The following is a 20,921-nucleotide window of genomic DNA, read 5'->3' on the forward strand; positions in this document are numbered from 1 at the left end:
TTTTATCTGAATTTTTCATAAAGTGTAGTATATACCTGGCTCCAGCTGGAAACTCTGTATTGAGCGCATTTCTGCATGTTACAGCTCTGTTGGTTGAGCGGTCTGGGCACGTAAGAAGCACACTGGGAATCCTCAACCACTCGCGATCCTGAGTCGTGAGACATACACTCCACTCTCCTCACCTGAAGACCCCCGCCGCAGGTCACCGGACACGGGTTCCACTCCCCCGTCACCCAGCTGACACACGTACACGCACATGAGCGGAAAGAAAGCATAATGACGGTGATTTAAAGCATTTAGAGGATTCATTTAGCCGGCCTACTCACCACCGTGCCAGTCTAACCCAAAGAAACTGCATGCTTTGGGTCATTTACATTCACGAGTATGAAAATGTTCTAGGTTAAATACAATTTAAGATCTATTAGCACAAAAATATTGTGACTCGTCTTTCAGTTTTGCTCTTTCAATGGCAAGCAACCAAGGCATAATTCACTCCTTTTGAGGAGGGAATACTTTTCTAGCAGATGAACTTCTGTTTATGCATTATAGTACATACAGAATATAACATAATACAGTAAAAGTATAATTTCTGTATAATTTGTTCCATGTAAATAGCACATGTCAAATGTCCCATTCTGGAATCCACAGATACTGAGAGCGAAAATAACCGAGTAATAAGGTTTGTTAGTGATTTTACATATATTTATTTTAATAGCATATTTTAAGCATTTATTCACAGTCTATTGGATTCTGTTTAAAGCACAGCAACTGTAAACATTTTCGATTGTTTCCAAAACTGATGGACGAGTCAAAATGATTTACAGTGGTAATTGATAGCATGCCACAGAAATTGCATTTAACCTAGAATATTTGAGAGAAAAGACAAAAGCTATTTTAACAGTTCACAAATACACACCTACACTAAACAAACATATAAAGGTTTCTGCATTCTAGAAAATGACAAGGACAAAGCAAGTGTTCAGCAGAAACACTTGACCTGTCAAAGTTGAGCAGGTGCTCCCAGAAACCTGAAGATGAGAGAAAAATGATGAAGATATCGGTCACGGGGGGACAAAAGAATTCAGTCTCTCCCACAAATAAAAAAGCAAAAGCACATGTTCTCTGGCAGGTCGACCTGCTCAGGGACCAAGACAGTTTCAGGTTTCTGTACATGAACATCAGAAGAAAATCCCAGGGGTACTGCCATGACAAGTGAAAGAATTATTATTTTAACAGACCAAACGCTGCTTTCTACTTTCTACTCACAGGCAAATACACTCAGATAAAAGGCAAACTAAATCAAAAGATACATTAGACTGGAGACACCCAGACAGTGAACTCAACAAAACCTCTATATCATACATGTAGGCCATGATTTACTACAGGTTTGCATGTAAAAACTGCTGATCTGCTAATGCAATCTAAGGATTAACTGTGATTTCAGACATGCAAAATAGTTTTTCAGATGTCATATTCATTCATTTTAATTTGCCAGCTATTCACATTATCTCTCTTAAATACAGTAAAAACTGTGAAATATTACTACAATATCAAATAACCGTTTTCTATGGGAATATATAGTAAAATGCAATGTATTGCTGTGATTAAAGCTGAATTTTCAGCATCATTGCTCCAGTCTTCAGTGTCACATGATACTTCAGAAATCATTCTAATATACTGATTATATGAAATCAAGTAATATGGTATTTGGCTGTGACCAATATTTGATAAAAAGGTTTAATTTATATAATGTGTCCAACCTGCACAATTATTCATCTACAAAGTGCACACAATATACTACTACAGCACAAGCTAATGGATACTCTCTATTTTGGATCTATGTAAATCAGGTCCATCATGTATATAAAATCTATACATATAAAATAGATCTATAGTGCCCACAAAACTATAAAACACAATTCCCTACCTAGAACACAGACAGCAGCTCAGCTCAGAGCTCTACGGTTCATACATGTGAACGGCAGGAATCAGTGAAATATTTAATGAGGTGAAACTACTAGTGTCTAATAAAACAAAAGAGAAAACCCTCCTCTGACACACGAGGGAGGCTCAAAGAGACGAGTGAAGCTCTGAGCTGAACAGTTGCCCTGGGCCTTGGTTCATCTTCACAACTGAAGAAACAAGCGCTCACAAGACATAAGCATCGCACTAAACATGTAAAACACTGGTGCGAACTGAACTCAAACACATATTAATCATGTGAACAATCTCTTAGATGTGCCAGCCAGGATTATATTATATTATGCACTTAAAACTGAATAAACATTAACTGAAAGAAAATTATTTAAATCATGGTTCAACTGACTGAGATGTGCATTTGTCCCAAATCGAATGTGTGTTTGAGGTCATGCGCAGCAGTATATCAGCCTCTGAAGGCTGTTACCTGTACACTTGTACATAGACTCGCGGTGCTTCCATGGGCCTCCACAAGCGTGGCTCGTACACATACGCCATCCTTACAGAACAGGAACAGTACAGCCAAAGCTGTGAGACCCAACGGTTCTCCACAAGTCAGACAGCAACCACAATTTATAACACAACATTAAAACATATTTGTAGGCAGAAATCAGTTTCTGATATTAAATAAACACTGTAAAGAGAAATTCCAGGTGTTAATGCACCAAACACACTACAGTTGGCTTTGAGCTGAAAATGCTGTACCTGCGGGTTTGTGGGCACTGCTGTTCATTGCATGTGCGGTTACTGAGGGGTCGAGGGAAGGAAGCACACAGGTAATCTGAATACGCTTCATCATCAAAGGTACAGAAGACCAGACGTGACTGGTAACCTAAAATATATGGGAAAAGGATATCAAAATTACTGAAATATAGAAACCCTTTTTCAATACAAATACACCAACCGTGAATAAATGCATAACAAATATACGAGGAAATCCCAACCATTACAATTGCATACGGGTCATAACTTTAGCAGCCTATTACACACTAGTCCTCAACCAGGGGTCTCAGCAAACTTCCAAATGGGCCTTAAAACCATTTACTGTATATAAGACAAAAGAAGCATTAAAGGGGTCATATGACATTGCTAAAAATAACATTATTTTGTATATTTGGTGTAATGCAATTTCCAGAGTCTGTTCTTGAATCCGCTCCAGAGTTTCAGCCCAGTCCTGAGACTGCTAAAGCCTCAATGCTCCATATAACCTCAGTCTCCTCCTGCGGGCTGAGGTTATATGGAGCATTGAGGCTTTAGAAACAATCCTCTTCAGAAACAATCCTCTTCAGAAACAATACTCTTCGGCCCAGAGTCGGCTCCAGCTCCTGAGTACAGCCCAGTGATGGCTCCAGCCCCTGACCAGAGTCCAGTGTCAGCTCCAGCTCCTGAGTACAGCTCAGTGATAGCTCCAGCCCCTGAGTACAGCCCAATGATGGCTTCAGCCCCTGAGTAAAGACCAGTGATGGCTCCAGCCCCTGACCAGAGTCCAGTGTCGGCTCCAGCTCCTGAGTACAGCCCAGTGATGGTTCCAGCCCTTGACCAGAGTCCAGTGTCAGCTCCAGCTCCTGAGTACAGCTCAGTGATAGCTCCAGCCCCTGAGTACAGCCCAATGATGGTTCCAGCACCTGTGTAAAGACCAGTGATGGCTCCAGCCCGAGTATAGCCCGGTGATGGCTCCAGCCCCTGAGTATAGCCCAGTGATGGCTCCAGCCCCTGAGTATAGCCCAGTGATGGCTCCAGCCCCTGAGTATAGCCCAGTGATGGCTCCAGCCCCTGAGTATAGCCCAGTGATGGCTCCAGCCCCTGAGTATAGCCCAGTGATGGCTCCAGCCCCTGAGTATAGCCCAGTGATGGCTCCAGCCCCTGAGTATAGCCCAGTGATGGCTCCAGCCCCTGAGTATAGCCCAGTGATGGCTCCAGCCCCTGAGTATAGCCCAGTGATGGCTACAGTCCCTGACCAGAGTTCAGTGATGGCTCCAGCCCCTGACCAGAGTTCAGTGATGGCTCCAGCCCCAGAGTTCATCCAAGTCATGACTCCAGACCCTGACCAGGGTTCAGTGACAGCTCCAGCCCCAGAGTATAGCCCAGTGATGGCTCCAGCCCCTGACCAGAGTCCAGTGTCGGCTCCAGCCCCTGAGTACAGGCCAGTGATGGACCCAGCCGCTGAGTAAAGACCATTGATGGCTCCAGCCCCTGAGTACAGCCCAGTGATGGTTCCAGCCATTGACCAGAGTTCAGTGTTGGCTCCAGCCCCAGAGTATAGCCCAGTGATGACCCCAGCCCCTGTGCAAAGACCAGTGATGGCTCCAGCCCCTGACCAGAGTTCAGTGTTGGCTCCAGCCCCAGAGTATTTATTATCTATTTGTTATTTTATTTTATTGCTAGTTTATTTCTATATATATGTTTACTGTACTTTTTCTATTTGCTATTTGTATTTTTGTAAACTTGAGGTTGTTTTCTTAATTTTGTTGGACAGTCGTACAATACATTTCACTACATGTCGTACTATGTATGTATATGTATGTGACAAATAAAATTTGAATTTGAATTTGAGTACAGCCCAGTGATGGCTCCAGCCCCTGAGTAAAGACCAGTGATGGCTCCAGCCCCTGAGTAAAGACCAGTGATGGCTCCAGCCCTTGACCAGAGTCCAGTGTCGACTCCAGCCCCTGAGTACAGCCCAGTGATGGTTCCAGCCCTTGACCAGAGTTCAGTGTTGGCTCCAGCCCCAGAGTATAGCCCAGTGATGACCCCAGCCCCTGTGCAAAGACCAGTGATGGCTCCAGCCCCTGACCAGAGTTCAGTGTTGGCTCCAGCCCCAGAGTACAGCCCAGTGTCGGTTCCAGCCCCTGAGTAAAGACCAGTGATGGCTCCAGCCCCTGAGTAAAGACCAGTGATGGCTCCAGCCCCTGAGTAAAGACCATTGATGGCTCCAGCCCCTGACCAGAGTCCAGTGTCGACTCCAGCCCCTGAGTACAGCCCAGTGACGGTTCCAGCACCTGTGTAAAGACCAGTGATGGCTCCAGCCACAGAGTATAGCCCAGTGATGGCCCCAGCCGCTGAGTAAAGACCATTGATGGCTCCAGCCCCTGACCAGAGTCCAGTGTCGACTCCAGCTCCTGAGTACAGCCCAGTGATGGTTCCAGCTCCTGAGTACAGCCCAGTGATGGCTCCAGCCCTTGACCAGAGTTCAGTGTTGGCTCCAGCCCCAGAGTATAGCCCAGTGATGACCCCAGCCCCTGTGCAAAGACCAGTGATGGCTCCAGCCCCTGACCAGAGTCCAGTGTCGACTCCAGCTCCTGAGTACAGCCCAGTGATGGTTCCAGCTCCTGAGTACAGCCCAGTGATGGTTCCAGCCCTTGACCAGAGTTCAGTGTTGGCTCCAGCCCCAGAGTATAGCCCAGTGATGACCCCAGCCCCTGTGCAAAGACCAGTGATGGCTCCAGCCCCCGACCAGAGTTCAGTGTTGGCTCCAGCCCCAGAGTACAGCCCAGTGTCGGTTCCAGCTCCTGAGTACAGCCCAGTGATGGCTCCAGCCCCTGAGTACAGCCCAAGGATGGCTCCAGCCCCTGAGTATAGCCCAGTGATGGCTCCAGCCCAAGAGTATAGCCCAGTGATGGCTCCAGCCCCTGAGCTCAGCCCAGAGTCAGCTATGTTTATTCTGGAATTATGTGATTTAATTATTTGAATTATTCAGAATTATTTTAATATGTTGCCACTACTTACTGTACATAATGAAGGTTTGAAAATTAGCTTCTTTGTCATTACCACAGAAATATCTTTGAATATAATTTTTGACGATGAGTGGCCTAAGAGTCAAAAAGGTTGAAATACACTGTACTAACAGTGACATCAGCAGGCTTTTCCCTTGTTAAAAATCCCAGTATTTGGTCCTTATTTTGCTTTAATGACAACATGAACAGGCTGGTATGATCAGTGTAAATTTGTGCATATCCAATGAGAGTGGATTACAGTCCTTACAATTTGTAGTCCGTTACTGATTACAAATTACATGATGAAAACTGTAGTTAGTAAAATAATCTTGGTTACTCATTTTAGGTAATGTATTCTGACTACTTTTTAGATTACTTTCAGATCACTTTATCAAATTTGTTACTTACCATTAAAGTACCATATTGATATAAAAAAGTGAAGAAAACACAAATTCTATATTTATATCAATATCATAAAATCATGAAACATTACATTACACCAGGGTTTCCTAAACTGGGCTTAATGAAATAACTGCAGTGGGTTTGTGAGCTGATAAAAAGTTAATAATTAGTCAAATCATAAAAATGTAAAGTAATAATAATTAAAACACTTGAACACTAAAAATATTAATATTTTATTTGTTCATCTGCAAGTCAATGTGACCATTAACCAACACCAGAGAACTGTAAACATGCAAATGCATTGTTAAATTACTGAAACATGAACTTTTCTGAGCTATTTCAAGCAAAAAAAAATATTTTAAGGGATCTGGCTGACAAAAACATTTGGGAATCCCTGCATTATATGAACACAAATTAATAAACATGAAAAGAACAATGACCAAAGTCTTCCAGGTTTGAAATATTTTTTGTTCAGACTTGCAGAATCAACAGTTACAGCATAAGCTGCTGTATATTAGCACCCAGCCCCGTTCTGCTTTCCTTCTTACTAGATATTCATAAAGACTGTTATTATACATCATCATGTGCATCTCATGAACAGCAGCCCTCCCAAGCTCTGATGATACGCTTCTCAACTGCAATTGCTCCTGATGTACTTCAGTGAAAACAACATCTACACTGCCTGAAGATTCCTGCTGTAGCTAGTCTTTAATCAGAGATGAAATATGCCAGAAATTAAACATCCCCTTCATATTCTTCAAACAGTGCCACTTTTGAGCTTACCTTCCTCAGGATGTGCCGCTTGGCTCTACTGGAGCTGGCTGCTTTGATACACACCCTATCAGTCCTGATCAGTCCAGGGTGTTTATGACACAATTCTATGCATTTTTAACAGACTCCACAACATAGCCATTTAAAAAGCCTAGTTAGCTGTTTCTGGCAGTAATCCGAATTTGAACTAAATTGAGTTGAGTTATGACACTATTGTCTTAAGAGCTGCTTTACAGCTAAAAAGCCATACTTCACTTAATCACAGTACATCAAGACAGGTTTCTGAAATGTTATGTTTATATACACTGCAACGTTTTGGTAACCTTAAATCTACATGATTTAACCCACTTAAACTTGTTTTGATGGTATAAATTATTGTATAAGTTGATTTACCAATACAATAATACAGTAATACAGTATATAATAATATAATACATAATATTTTTGACTTGAATAAAGCCAGGTAATTTAGATGTTACATTATTATGTTGTCATTTTGTAGTGTATGCAAATGAGACTAAATATGCACTCATTTGCAAAAATATCCAAAACAGAAATCTGAACATTACATAAAGCCAGGTTCAAAGTTCTTGTGTCATTTTGTTGACATATTAGAGAGGGTTATTACAGAGGGCATTTTGAGTTTCTCGTTATCACTCCATAAATCAGAAAATACTGTCAGAACCATATTAAAGTCAGAAAAAAGCACCATGTTTTCATGAATACAGTGTAGTAACAACAACATAAACAAACCCCTCTGTAAAGCCCTTCAGAATATAGATAGGAATGAAACTTTCAGACAAAGTTTCCAGCGCTGCTGAAGTGGAGATTTCTGACTCATTTTTGAGAAAGCAGCCATTAACGATATGTATTATAATTGAAATCTACAGATGCAAATAGATCATTGTAATAAAACACTTAAATGTGTATCTTGTTTTCTTTCCACTAGTCTAAATTATGACCAGTGCATTAAAATACAATGGTTTTGCCTGTAGTATCTTGCCTTAAATGAAACAGACACTCTTCCTGTGTCCTTCTACAAAACCCAGAGGCTAAACCTGCCATATTTCCTTAAATGCAAACTGCTTATTGGTGCTCTGACACTGACCTGAGCCGCACTCCTTGCTGCAGGCAGACCAGGAGCCGTAGCTCCAGTAATATCCCTCCATCGAGCGTCCGTTCGGCAGATAATACTCATACTCCACTCCCTCATTGCCCTCTTGAGTGATGAGCTGAAGAGAAACAGACACTGATGGTCATAGTGTTCTGTGTAAAATATGTCTCAAACAGGTGAAGGCACACAGTTGCAGGCTCTTCTTTATTGCAGTGGTCTTGGATTTTACTTTTGGGCCAGTTTATACCTGGTTACTTCATGCGTTTTCTCTGATCGGAAAACTATTTGATTTGTTAAAACAGTTCCATTTATAATTGGCCACATAAATTTGTCTCCGCAAGACGGATATAAATCTGGGGCCCGTACTCAGAAAACATCTTAAGGCTAAAAGTAGGACTCCTAAATTTTTGCTCTAAGAGTATTTCACAAAGTGTTTCAGCACTAAAACTAGCTGCTAAATCTGTGAAACGTTAGGAGTACTGAAGAGGACCTAAGTCACTAAGACCAGCTCACAACTATCCTAAAGTGGCTGTTGCCGGCAATCTGCCTCAGAATATAAACATTTTAGAAACATTTGACGATAATGAGCTTTTAAAAAGGTATCGCCTTTAAGGTTTGGAGGTTATCCCAACTCCAAATTTTCCTTTGATTATATCCTTGTTATTAACCAGTTGGGCAAGAAGTTACAGCTGTTCTTGCGTCCAGTTTGCTTTTCTTATACGTTTGCATGTCTTACTATCAGCCACGATTATTCTACTCTATTAATTAAAAGGTGGTTTATATGCATCCGCTACGAGAAGCACACATGTAAGAGACTGACAATTAGCTGAACATATATTGGTTTAATTAGTAAAACACTTACCCCCGGTTTCACAGACAAGGCTTAAGCCTAGTCCTGGACTAAAATGTAAGTCTGAGCTGTTCCAACTGAAAGAAACTTGCACCGACTGATCTTAAAATATATCAGTGCCTTTGATTTGTCTCAAGATGCACACCAGTAATGTTTTTTCTAAGCACGTTCATAAAAATTGCTTAAATGTCTTAATTGAACTTTGATCTAATCCTGGCTTAGTTTAAGCCCTGTCTGTGAAACCGGGCCTTAGTATGTTAAAATTTTTATTTGGATATGGCAACATAATATCGTGCTCTACAATATTTCTATGAATAAATCTCTGTCAGAGACCCCTATCAGCCAATCACTGTGTGCAGAGTTAGTAAGCATGCTGATGTCATCCATAGCAACAAGGTCAACCCCGCCCCCTCACTCTGAGCTTAAGACTTCTCTCTATTCCTTAGTAAAAGTGTGTCTCAGCAGCTTTGTGAATAGGTTTTAAGAGAAAACTCTTAGCTAAAAACCTTTACTGCTATTTAGGAGAACTCTAAGTGCTAAGATAAAATGTTTTGTGAAAACGGGCCCTGATCTTCAATTCCCGCGCTATATATGCAAATTTAATGGAGTTCACGTCAACAAAAGCAACAGATATGCACTGCATTTTATTCATCATCAGCTAATTTCAAGATTGCAACAGGAGAGAGAGCGGCATCAGCACTGGAAAGATAAGTTAGACTTATTACTTTTAATGAATATGATTGTGTGTTGAGCGCCTACTTTCAGTTTCATTTGCGGCAATTTGCACGTCGACTTGCTGAAGAGCTACTCAGCCACTCATCTGCAGCAGTGCGTGTTGCATTAGTGCTGTCATATCTAGCTATGACACGTCATATAGCTTATAACACGCTCTCACACGTTTATCATTTTAACATTTTGGGAGGAGTAAAACTTACATTTGTGGTTTCAACAACCAGATGCATTTACACTTGTCCAGTTTTGTCTAGAATGCATCCCAGACCACCTCCTGAAGTGTTTTGAGCGATTGTATTTTAATCCGGTGTGCTCATGTGGAGCAGCATTTACTATGAGACACGCCGAGATGCTAAAAACACCACCGGATCATGAGCTGCTCACGTGTAAATGAACACAGCGCCATGCTTCACTCTGAAACATGCAGCTCATATATTTATTCAATTAGCTCAGAGCATTTACTGTTGGATGTCTGCACTAGCAATATCACACTTTCAGTTTTATTTTGATTAATTGTGCATTTCTAGTTCCAACATTAATATCTAATAGGTGACCTCAAATGGGCTCTCACCTCTATCACTAGGGGCTCAGTGGTCGGGCCGCGGCCTGTGATTATCTCAGGAGTTGTTTCACCCTCGGTTCCCCTCTGGTAATACAGCACGGTGCCAGCAATAGATGTGGCACGAGATACATCGATCACCCAATGTCCGTTAAGGTAGTACTCACCACGCAGGTTTTTGATTGCTGTCAGAGGAAAAATGCAAGGATAAAACAGTCAGTGATGCTGATGAAAATATTAGGATTAGGATCTTACTCACATACACTCACCAAGGTAATTGCGTGTTGGTACTGCTTCCTTGATGCGTATAGTGGTCGCCCCAACAGGGATGATGAACATCTGATTGTAACCTGTAAGCAAGAGATAAATCTATGTTTTCAGGCACAGGATCATACATATAAAATGTAAATGCGGTTGTATCTTGGGTTGAGTTTACCTTTGGGCAGGTTTCGCATTGAGAAATTGTTTTTGACTAGACTGCATGACTGTCCGTTTCCTCCACACTGTAGACAGGGATCCTCCTCCTGGAGCGACTCCAGCATGTTATCACAGCCGAGACGCTGTGAGCAGACAAAGAACAGAAGCAGAGCTGTAGTTCCCTCCACAGTCAAGGTCAAATACAGGGACTGAGGCTGCGCGATTTAACAAAGATTGTGATGTCCACTGAGAAATCTCAAACAGCCAATTAAAGGCTCTTACGCTTTTTTAAACAAAAAAAGAAAGTTCACTGTTTTCACTGTCTTCCTACTTTTAAAATGTCAAATTTAAAGCAATGCATATGCTGATTATTCTGAGTAGACCTCATTGAAAAACCAAGAACAAATGACTAAACGTTAAAATGAATCCCAAGAATTTAAAGCTGTTAGGCAGTCATAATATTTACTAAACCACAGCAGGCAAGAAAGCACCTGCACTAGGGATGTGCAAAACTGCATATTTCCATGATTGACTAGTCAGTCGGGAGGGATGTCTGGATGATAGTCAGTTTTAAAGGGTTAGATGATTCAAAAGAAAATTATGTCATCATTTTCTCACTCTTCGTGTTTCATAACATTTGATGTGCTCTGTGTATGCGTGCTGATGTGAATCAGTGTTATCTCTGAGAGACTTATGTTTTATTACTAGTTTTCATTTTAATTTTTGTTAAAGATTTTGTTTTGTGTTTTGTCATTTTTCTTAATATTTAACATTTTCATTCATTTTAACCTAAATGAAAATAAAAAAATGTTGCCTTGGCAATTAGATGAAATTAAATATATGTTTATTTATATATATTTTTAGTTCTTTTGTTTTTTGTAGTTCTAGTTAACATTAATGACCCTAATGTGAGTAAAAGCCCAAATTAAATATTTCATTAAATAAAGCAATTACTTTCACAATCTCTTTATAAAGCATCAAAGTTTTGATTGTATGGAGGGACAGAAGATTCAAGAGTTTTATGTCACATACACAATTATACAGAGTATAACCAGCAGTGAAATTAAGAAATCTCTCAGGTTTCATTAAAAATATCTTCCATGTGTTCTGAAGATGAACACAAGTCTGGGTTTGGAACAACATTGAGTAAACAGTGACAGGAGTTTCTTTTTTGGGTGAACTATCCTTTTAAGAAAGACCTCCATAATTGGGCTGGTCATTTCCGATTAGACATTTCTTATAGGGGGCTCACAAAAACTGAACTTTGGACTGAGCTCTCTAACAGGAACAAAGCAGGCGAATTGAGGTCTGCCAGTACTTGTTCTGAAATGTGTTCCTGTGGGCAGGGGATTTGTTACACAAGCAGTGTTTAGATGGCTTTAGCAGCGGTGCAGTAATGGGGAATGAATTTAGAAACCACTCAAAGAGAATTTACCAAGAGTGGTTCTGTCTATAAACAGATAAAATGAAATGTAGATACACTACTGGGCTTCAGTTATCCACTACTCTTTCAAAAATGATATGAGATTTATTCCACACTAAGTTAAAGTTAAAGTAAGTGTAGATGACTGAAGTAGACTGTTGCGCTAACCTTACAGAGCCCGTCCACACAGATGTCCTTTGCTCCGGGATGGCAGGGTGTGCCGTCCACCACCGCAGACTTGTGCCGATAGTAGAAGTTCTCTCCTCTGGGAATGCAGTTGAGCTCACAGGGGTTTTCTCCTGAAGAGAAGAGGGAAGATACAGCATAACATCGGCACTGTCACCTGCACAGATTTTCTGCTAAACCTCTAGTATTCCATGCTCAAATGTTCATTTTGAGGTGAATCAGCCCTGCCACACAGAATCACTTCCTGTCTGTACATACCACCGTAGTATGGCAGCCATTTGTAACGCTTTCCTTGAAAATCAGTGCCATCAAACTGAGAGCACTGCTCCTCTCTGAAATCCCTGGATCCCTCGGGACAGTCCTGATAACTCAGACAAAAAGAAGGTTTGGGGTCAGAAAATTAATACTTTGATTCAGCATGGATGTATTAAATTGATCCAAAGTGACAGTAAAAACCTTTATAATGCTACAAAAATGTTCAGTTTGGAAAAAAATGCTGTTCTTTTGAATGTTTTATTCATCAAAGAATCCTGGGAAAAAAAAATATTGTGCAGCACAACTGGGTTCAACATTGATAATAATCAGAAATGTTTGTTGAGCAGTAAATCAGTATATTATTATGATTTCTGAAGATCATGTGACACTGAAGACTGGAGTAATGATGCTGAAAATACAGCTGCAGATCACAGCAATCAGTTACATTTTAACACATATTGACAGAAAACTGCTATTTTAAATGGCAATAGTTACAATTTTACTGTTTTTTACTGTATTTTTGATCAATAAAGTCCAGTCTTCTTTCAAAAACACTTATGATCACAAACTTTTGAATGATAATGTAGATATTAATAATGTCAAAGCAAAATATAGTATGCAATGCCCAAAAGCAATGAACTTTAGTATGGCACTAATTGATCAGATATAAAATTTAATGTCTAACATGCACATGGGTCAGGTTTCCAGTGTGTACCTGGATATTACATGAGCGATAGGACTTCTCTGGACCCACACAGCTATGACCTCCATCAGTTCTGTAGAAAGAGGACACGAGAACTAAAGGTGAGATTTTACTAGGATGTTTTCACAAAACACAGTACTACAAGGCGATCTGGTAAAACCAAGTATTCATATTTGCAGCTGACAATGTTTTTAACGTGCTTTTTTTTTTAATCTGAGAAATTGCTCAGTGTTGTTGTGTAACATTACTGTAATTTAGCATGGTAACTGGCAATTGCCAAACATATATTGCATTATGCATACATGAAAATAAAAAGTGTTCAATTATAACACCCAAAAATCAAGTGTCATATTATAGACATGTCAAAGGATGCATACAAACGCACGCCCTCGCTAAAGAAACACACCCACGCAGACACACAAAAGCACTGAGATCATAACAAGTGTTATAGGTGTACTTATAGGTGTGTACCAAGTGTGTCTGCACTACTTCATACGTTTACTCGTCTGGTCCAAAGGCATCATCCTCATACATCATTAACATCAATAATGATCAGATACAGCTGCGTGGAGTTTCCAGTATTTCCTAATGTTATGTCAGCACATGACAGATGGTAATATTGTGAGGGAAGTCAGGGAGCAGTGTGTGATTCACACAGCGAGACAAAAAGACGCAGGAGTGCACAGATATTAACACTTGCACCATGCTGGAAGAGAGACGTCTGAAAGTCCCAGAAACATCGCCTCAGGGGGACGTTCTAGTCTTGAGCGAGAAGTGTATTCAGAAGCTCAAAATTCTCACATGTTATTGAGTTCACTTGTCAAACGCAAGTTCTGACACACATGCACCTTTGTGTTTCTCAATGCATCGTGCATGCATAATAACATTAACAATAATAATTTCAAGCAAACAAAGACATTCCAACTGGTAGGAATACTGTATGAACTTCTTTTGAGCTAGGCCAATGATTTAAAGAGGAGTGGTACATTTATAGAAAATCTGCCTAGTTTTCACTGAGTAAAAATGCAAGACTAAACACGCAGACCAGATTCCAACACCCAGATTTATGACCAAAGCTCTCAATGTCCTGGTGAAGACTTTCCCCAGCTAAGACCCTATCACTGAAACACACAGTTATACAATGCACCACGTTCCTCTTAAAGTGCATACTTGACTAAATCGGTGTGTGTGACAAAAGAAACACTGCATATTACTTCTGTAAGATGAACAGATGATACACTTTTAAAAACAAAGGTTCCAAAAGGGGGTTTGCAGTGATGCCATACAAGAACCATGTTTTGGTTCCTCAAATAACCTTTCAGTAATCAGTTCTTAAAATAACCTTTTTTTTTCTTAGTGTGGAGAACCAATGGAAAGTTGGATAGTAAAGATTATGCATGGAACAAGAAATATTTCTACTTTTTTACATAATTTCACATTTAATTCACTTGCCGTTTCTTAGTAAAATTTACTAGCAATTCCTATGAGTTTACAGTCTTCTTTTCAACTGGATATTCTCCTTTCAGCTACAGAAGAATAACTCTCTCTCTCCTGTGCATTCAAAGCACTGTTCAAAATCTCGTTTTCAGCTCTGATGAACCCCTTGACATCTGTTTCGTCCCTGAACTAACTCAAGTTAACTCATCGAAGGCCACTGGATGACATTAGAAGTCTCTCAATGACATGAGGCTGTGAAAGTGATGAGAGTCTGCCACTCACCGCTGGGTTACACATCGTCTCCTCCTCACCGTAACCCCACCGCCACAGCTGCGACTGCATTCGCCATACGGGCCCCACTCCTCCCAGAAATCACCGGTGGGTTGCTATGAACACGGTTAGCAAGTTAGCAAATCATCAGTTTTTATCAAATCACATACTGTATGAAGTTAGTTAAAGTCACGAGGAAATGTAAGCTGCGACAGATATTTTCTGCCACATTATGATATACATCCTAAATGATGATCTGAAAAGAAAAAAACGTAATGTAATGTAAGGCAGGACTTGGTTCAGTGCAGCAGTTGTTGATTGGATGTTGAGATGTGGGCGTGGCTCTCAAAAGCGGAGGGGAGCTTGCAGGGGCGGAGTTAAGAAAATGATCAGAAAAGAAATCTGGAGAGAAATCTGTCATTTTCACTGGAAGGTCCAGTCATGACATTTTTTTAACAGAAACATGGATAAATCATTAACAATAATTCACACTGCATCAAGTATTTGCCAAGTAGAAAGGGTGAATTTTCGTGTCATCACTCTGGTATTTTAAGATAACTGAAATATTTTGCTCGTATCAGTTACATTTTATTAATGCACAACATCTCTGGAATGCTTTATTTTGATTGGTCGATCTTGGTATTCTGTGTTTTTCGAATTATGATGCTGAACTGTAAAACTGACAGCTTTTCCAGACAACTGATTTTCTATATAGCTGCCATAAATGAGTGTCACTCCACACCATTTCTTCTCGCATGAAAAACAAATTAACCTATGCAGCCAGGATTTCTCCATTCAATGAGATTAAACTGAGAGCCACGCCCACATCTCAACAACCAATCAACAACTGATGCATAGAAAGTCCCGCCCCCCAAACTCAGATGCACATTATAATACAGAAGAAAAATCAATTTCATTGCGACTTTAAGTGTGACTTAAGTGCTCAAATATCTCCAAATATTCTGGGGGCCACTATTGTTTTTTAATATTACATACTGTATGTTCCTGAACAAACAGATCAGTTGAGTATTTCTGTACTATGTTTCTGAGTATATGAAACGTGGCCAGCATTTAGATATGAATTTTAAAGCAGATGAGGTTTGTCCTCTCACACCATGTGCTTAACAGTTACACATCTCTGTTTCAGATTTCCTTCTACCTTACATGATGATGCAAGTGTAATTTATTGACTGGATCGGTCATCTGTTATAGACTACTGCAATATTTCACTCACCATGAAAGCAGAGGCCAGTAGCAGCTGTAGACAGGCCACAACCGACAGCATCCTGATGACTCAAAGTCAATCCTGACTGGATACAACACACAGCACACATGCTTAAACCACAAAATATTATGTGTCCAGATGACACGTGGACAATATACCTGTTTTCTGACAATTCAATGTTCACACACCCAACGTCCGTCCGTCCTGCAACAGACAAAGGTGTGTGTTAGCTTTCGGTTCATTTGGAAAAGCCCTGAAGCTGTGCATGCTCAAACAGACAAGACACATCACCTCGGCTCAAAACATGAATTATGAAGAAAAATAACAAGGAAAAAAACATTAGATTGGCAACGCAGGAACACATGCCAAACAGCCCCAGGAAAGCACTATTTGAGTTTGAAAATTTGCAACCATCGCCATGCAAATCAAAACTTTAGATTTTCCTTTATTTAGTACCCTAGAATGAACAATTCACAGCCCTGAACTGTCAAAAAACAAGCATGAAGTCAGAGATTTTTTTGCTGAGGAAAAGCAAAACAAAACTGTGCAACATACACTAAACAACACAATACCAAACTTTCAAGCCATTCAGAACACAAAACAATTTGCACAGAAACAAATGTGATCAATAAGTGCTTTAAAACTGACCCAAACATATTTGATATCCTCTGACTATATTAATTCATAGTCTGAAGCTAAAAATAAAAGTACAAAGTTCATACACCGCACTTTCTGTGAAACTGAATTAAAAACAGACTTCAGAATACCTTTAAAATCTCAATTCAAATTCTGATTTTGAAGTGAAAAATAACTGAAATAGCAAACAGGATGCAGTTTTGATGGATGGATGGATGGATGGATGGATGGATGCATTAATTGTTTTGACTGAACTGAAACAGTTGAACATTGAATATCAGATTTATTCAGATATAACTAAGCCTCAGGTCCCAATCATCTTGTAGCACATAGGAGCACTTGCACGACTGTGATACAACATTTTTGAATGTTTACAATTAATTAGTGCACGCCAAGTGCAAAACCTGCAGACTTTGAAAAGCAACGAACCTTAAAATCTGTCTCAGATGGCCATATGAAATGATAATTCAGCAAAATGAGTTATTAGTTTGTCCTCAGTTGTGTAAATGCAGTTCAATCAATTCCTCTTCCCATCATCCTAACTCATCATCCAGATCCACATTCATTAAAAGCAGCCAGTTCTTAATTTCTGAATGTGCCTGGTGTAGCAGTGATCCGAGGGCACTGGGGTTTGTTTTCAGTGTCAGTGCTGTATGTGTGACACTATTGTTTGAAGCAAATTACTGTAACTTTGATTTGGGGCAGCCAACGGTGAAAGCGCTTCAGCTCAGTGATGCCTGTATACACTAGACTTCTGGGTAGTGAAGCAACACTCAGAAATCATGTTGAAACAGCCTGAAACAAGCTATGAAAGATCTTTAATACAGTAAATGGTGGCTTTGCTGCCAGTCTGAGCATGCTGCCACCTGCCAACGCCGCTGCAAGTCGTGCTTTTCTGAACTGCAGAACAAACCTATAGGTGTTGTATCAGATCTTGTTCAGATGTGAAACATTTCAGACCTTTCAAAAATTCATAGAGACATTAATATGAAGTAAACTTTACTTGTATATGTAATCTCTCCCATTAAAACACACCAAACAGTCATCGAAATGAAAGAAAAGAAAGCAGCTTTGCTGTACGAGACTGAGATGCATCTAAAACTAAACATCATGTTGTTAATTAGGCCTATATAATGTTGACTGAGAGACTGTAGGTAATATTTGTATTTTTAAAAATTCATTTCACACCACTTTACATAAAATGTGACCAGAAATGTTGATAAAGGATATTTAAAACTTATTTTGATTCATGTTTCAATTAGCCTACTCTCTTACTGTTTACTTTCAGTTCAGTGTTTCTGTAAAAAAATAGTTTTTTTCTGTAGTTTTTGTAAAAAAGACATCCAACGGCATTCATTCAGATACTAAACTCTTTTTAAGCAATAATCCAGACAGAGTGAAATATGATTCTCCAGCAGAGATCGATCAGACTATCACTCAACACAGACTTTGATGAACTGCTCATGTTTCAGAGAGAACCTCACAAACTGTTTTCCCCTCAGAAACAGAAACACAATGAACAATATCTCGTAAACATATAACTCACTTTGACTCGTTCCGGATGTCGAAAGAAAGCTGAGCTGATGTTCTCTGAACTCTGTCTCTCTCTGAGGAGCGCGAGGGAAGAAAGACTGCTGTTAAATGTCCACAGTGCGTCACACACACACACACACACACACACACACACACTCACTCACGCACTCACACACACACACACACACACACACACACACACTCTCTCTCACACACACACAAACACACTCTGAAGCAGAATAATTTGGCTAGTCCACTGTAACACGCTGTTAGTCAATGACTCTTTCTGCAGTCACTGTGAATTATTCACTTAAGCACTTCATTCAAAAACACTGAAGCTGTTATGTGGTCTTAAAGGACTATGGGAAATAAAAAATGAACCCTATTTATTTAATGCACATTATTATACTTGTGGTGCACAATAGGCAAAATTAATCCCTACAAGTTAACCCACATAACTGTCTTTCTGACATAAGACTTTGCAGTTTAAGATGATGATTGAAAATGATTTAAGAATCTGCTCTCTTGTTTTGATTTTTTATAGGTTACTTTACTTTTTGTACTCTTTAATACAATTTACAGTTGATTTTAAGGGCAGATCAAAAAACCCTGACTAACTCAATCTAAACTAATGGTGTTTTGAACTGTTGTATAAAAGGAATATCACACTTACAGTCATGCTGTTGCTCTGAATATCAGCACGGTTTTATTCTTATGAGGAATAATCACTGAAATCTATATTAAGCATCGTAGATCATTGGGAATAACAATTATTCTACTTGCTCCATGCATGGTATTTTTTAACAAAGAAACAAATCAAAACAAAACCAACAACAATACATACAGTAACGCATAACTTTATAAATAATTATGAATTAAACAGTAATCATGAATTAAGTGTTCTTCTATATGTTTTATCAAATATATTTAAATGTATTAAATGTAAACTAAGCAAAAAGTGAGAGTCAGATTCATCTTCTAGTCTTGTTATGGTTTAATATGTAAATTAACCTATTTATAGACTTCCAAAAAAATGGACATTTAAGCTCTATTTAAACAAAGATGGAGGTGATCTTATGTATAATGATAAATATTGTGTGTAATGAAGAGTTCAGAAAGACATGCATTGGTCTGCTGAGGCAAGCCGCACTCTCTAGCTTCAGAAGCTGGTATTGACAGGATTTATCCACTCCTTCCAGATCATCTTCATCAGAGTGATGTTTGATGGTCATCATACCGGTCATCTCATTTACACTCTCATTGACTCGGAGACAAACCACTGAGGCAGAAAAAGCAGTGTAAAGTCATCCATGCACCATGCTTTATTAGAATGAGGTTCTGCTGTTTTTTCCACGGTCTCATTAGCGCTGGGCTCATGAGGATAGGATTTGTAATATTTATTCTTTTTTTAATCCAGTGTTAAATGTAGTTGTGTGATAACTTTATAGCCATTGGGAAACCACATTTCACATTTCAGTATAATGTTTTATATTAGAGGACCATAATCAGTTTTGTTGAAATGGCAATCAAAATTAAATATACATTAAACATTAAAATGAATTTGTTAAAAATTAAATACATGTTTTTTTCACAATGCTATATGAACTCAGGTATGCAGACTCAATCAACAGAGGAGCCCTTTAGTGTTCTGCAGAAATCATAACATAGCATAATAATACATAACAACATTACACAGTGGTGACAGATAACACCATACATTCAGGGTGCTATGCAAGTGTTTTCCCCACAGTGCACTATAGCGTAATTACCTCTTTTGCCAGTATCAAAATATTTCATGAATGGGACTTATTAAGGTATGGGTCTTCTAAAAGATACAAGGATAACATCATTGATTTTAATCTGGAATTATAATTTATACCAATATTTTACAAATTTCTCATTCAAATTAGAAGGCATTTTTAATGTGAAACCACTGCAACAATAGTGGACATTGCACTAAAGAAAGTACCACTAAATTTCCCAAATTGGATAGTTTTCTTGACTTTAAAGGATGTAGGGAACAGGCCAATCACTGGAACTGTTTTATCAGGTTTAGATGCACTAACAGCATACCTATTTCCCCCCCCTAAATAGCTGGCTTTGCATATTGTGACAGGGACCAAAAATTCATCAGAGAAGCCTCTCATGCATAAGAAGTGATTAGTTTGTGTAATGTTGAGAGTATAAGATGAGGGAACCATAAATCAAGGTGAAGTCTTCTTGAAAATCCATGCAGATGGCAAAGCTTGATCTAGTCATCTTTCTAAACCGATTACCTGGAAAAGGATACATTTGGATATAAACTTTGCAACAATACAGGGCACCAAAACTCATGCTGGCGTAATCTATAACCGAACCACCACCCTGAGGATTTAGGGTCCAAAAAAGTTTTTCAATGATTGCTTTAAAACTACTGACTCAGATGTACAGCCGCCAGCAGGATTCAGACATTTTACATTTGGTTAGATAATCCTCTGTAGGTCGATCATGTGTTCAGGCAGAGTGTGATTTTACCTTGTTAAATGACAGGGGTTCACTTCACAAAATGCTTTGTCATTGCTACAGTTTCACAACAACCTCATATTTCAAGTACTGGCAGTTTAATGATTCTAGTCTCATGGCTTTGTATCTTCTTCAACCATAATCTTGGACTTTCTGTTAGCAAAAAAATGCAGATTGCCATTCTTTCATTGCACAGACACCAAACATTTAAGGGGT

The 20,921-nt window shown here is 39.4% G+C and overlaps 1 protein-coding gene across 4 annotated transcripts in view; it reads right to left on the reverse strand.

Moving 5' to 3' along the window:
• The window catches only part of LOC306886172 (papilin-like), a 32,363-nt gene extending 13,966 nt beyond the window's left edge, over nucleotides 1-18,397 (reverse strand). Inside the window, exons 1-14 of one of the 4 annotated variants that reach the window (XM_079443085.1) lie at nucleotides 18,217-18,325; nucleotides 16,223-16,238; nucleotides 16,044-16,119; nucleotides 14,822-14,925; nucleotides 13,115-13,175; nucleotides 12,403-12,505; nucleotides 12,127-12,257; nucleotides 10,555-10,678; nucleotides 10,388-10,468; nucleotides 10,131-10,303; nucleotides 7,972-8,095; nucleotides 2,683-2,809; nucleotides 2,405-2,476; nucleotides 36-237 (exon numbers count right to left, since the gene is read on the reverse strand). In XM_079443085.1, the coding sequence (XP_079299211.1) occupies nucleotides 36-237; nucleotides 2,405-2,476; nucleotides 2,683-2,809; nucleotides 7,972-8,095; nucleotides 10,131-10,303; nucleotides 10,388-10,468; nucleotides 10,555-10,678; nucleotides 12,127-12,257; nucleotides 12,403-12,505; nucleotides 13,115-13,175; nucleotides 14,822-14,925; nucleotides 16,044-16,094 (1,353 nt within the window). In that variant the 5' untranslated portion in view covers nucleotides 16,095-16,119; nucleotides 16,223-16,238; nucleotides 18,217-18,325. Of the gene's footprint in view, nucleotides 1-35; nucleotides 238-2,404; nucleotides 2,477-2,682; nucleotides 2,810-7,971; nucleotides 8,096-10,130; nucleotides 10,304-10,387; nucleotides 10,469-10,554; nucleotides 10,679-12,126; nucleotides 12,258-12,402; nucleotides 12,506-13,114; nucleotides 13,176-14,821; nucleotides 14,926-16,043; nucleotides 16,120-16,192; nucleotides 16,239-18,212 lie in introns of all 4 variants that reach the window. The other 3 variants (XM_079443087.1, XM_079443084.1, XM_079443086.1) reach the window with 3 other exon arrangements.
• Nucleotides 18,398-20,921: the final 2,524 nt, after the last annotated feature.

This window comes from Barbus barbus (genome assembly GCF_936440315.1).
Source record: "Barbus barbus genome assembly, chromosome: 20".
Classification (NCBI taxonomy): Eukaryota; Metazoa; Chordata; class Actinopteri; order Cypriniformes; family Cyprinidae; genus Barbus; species Barbus barbus.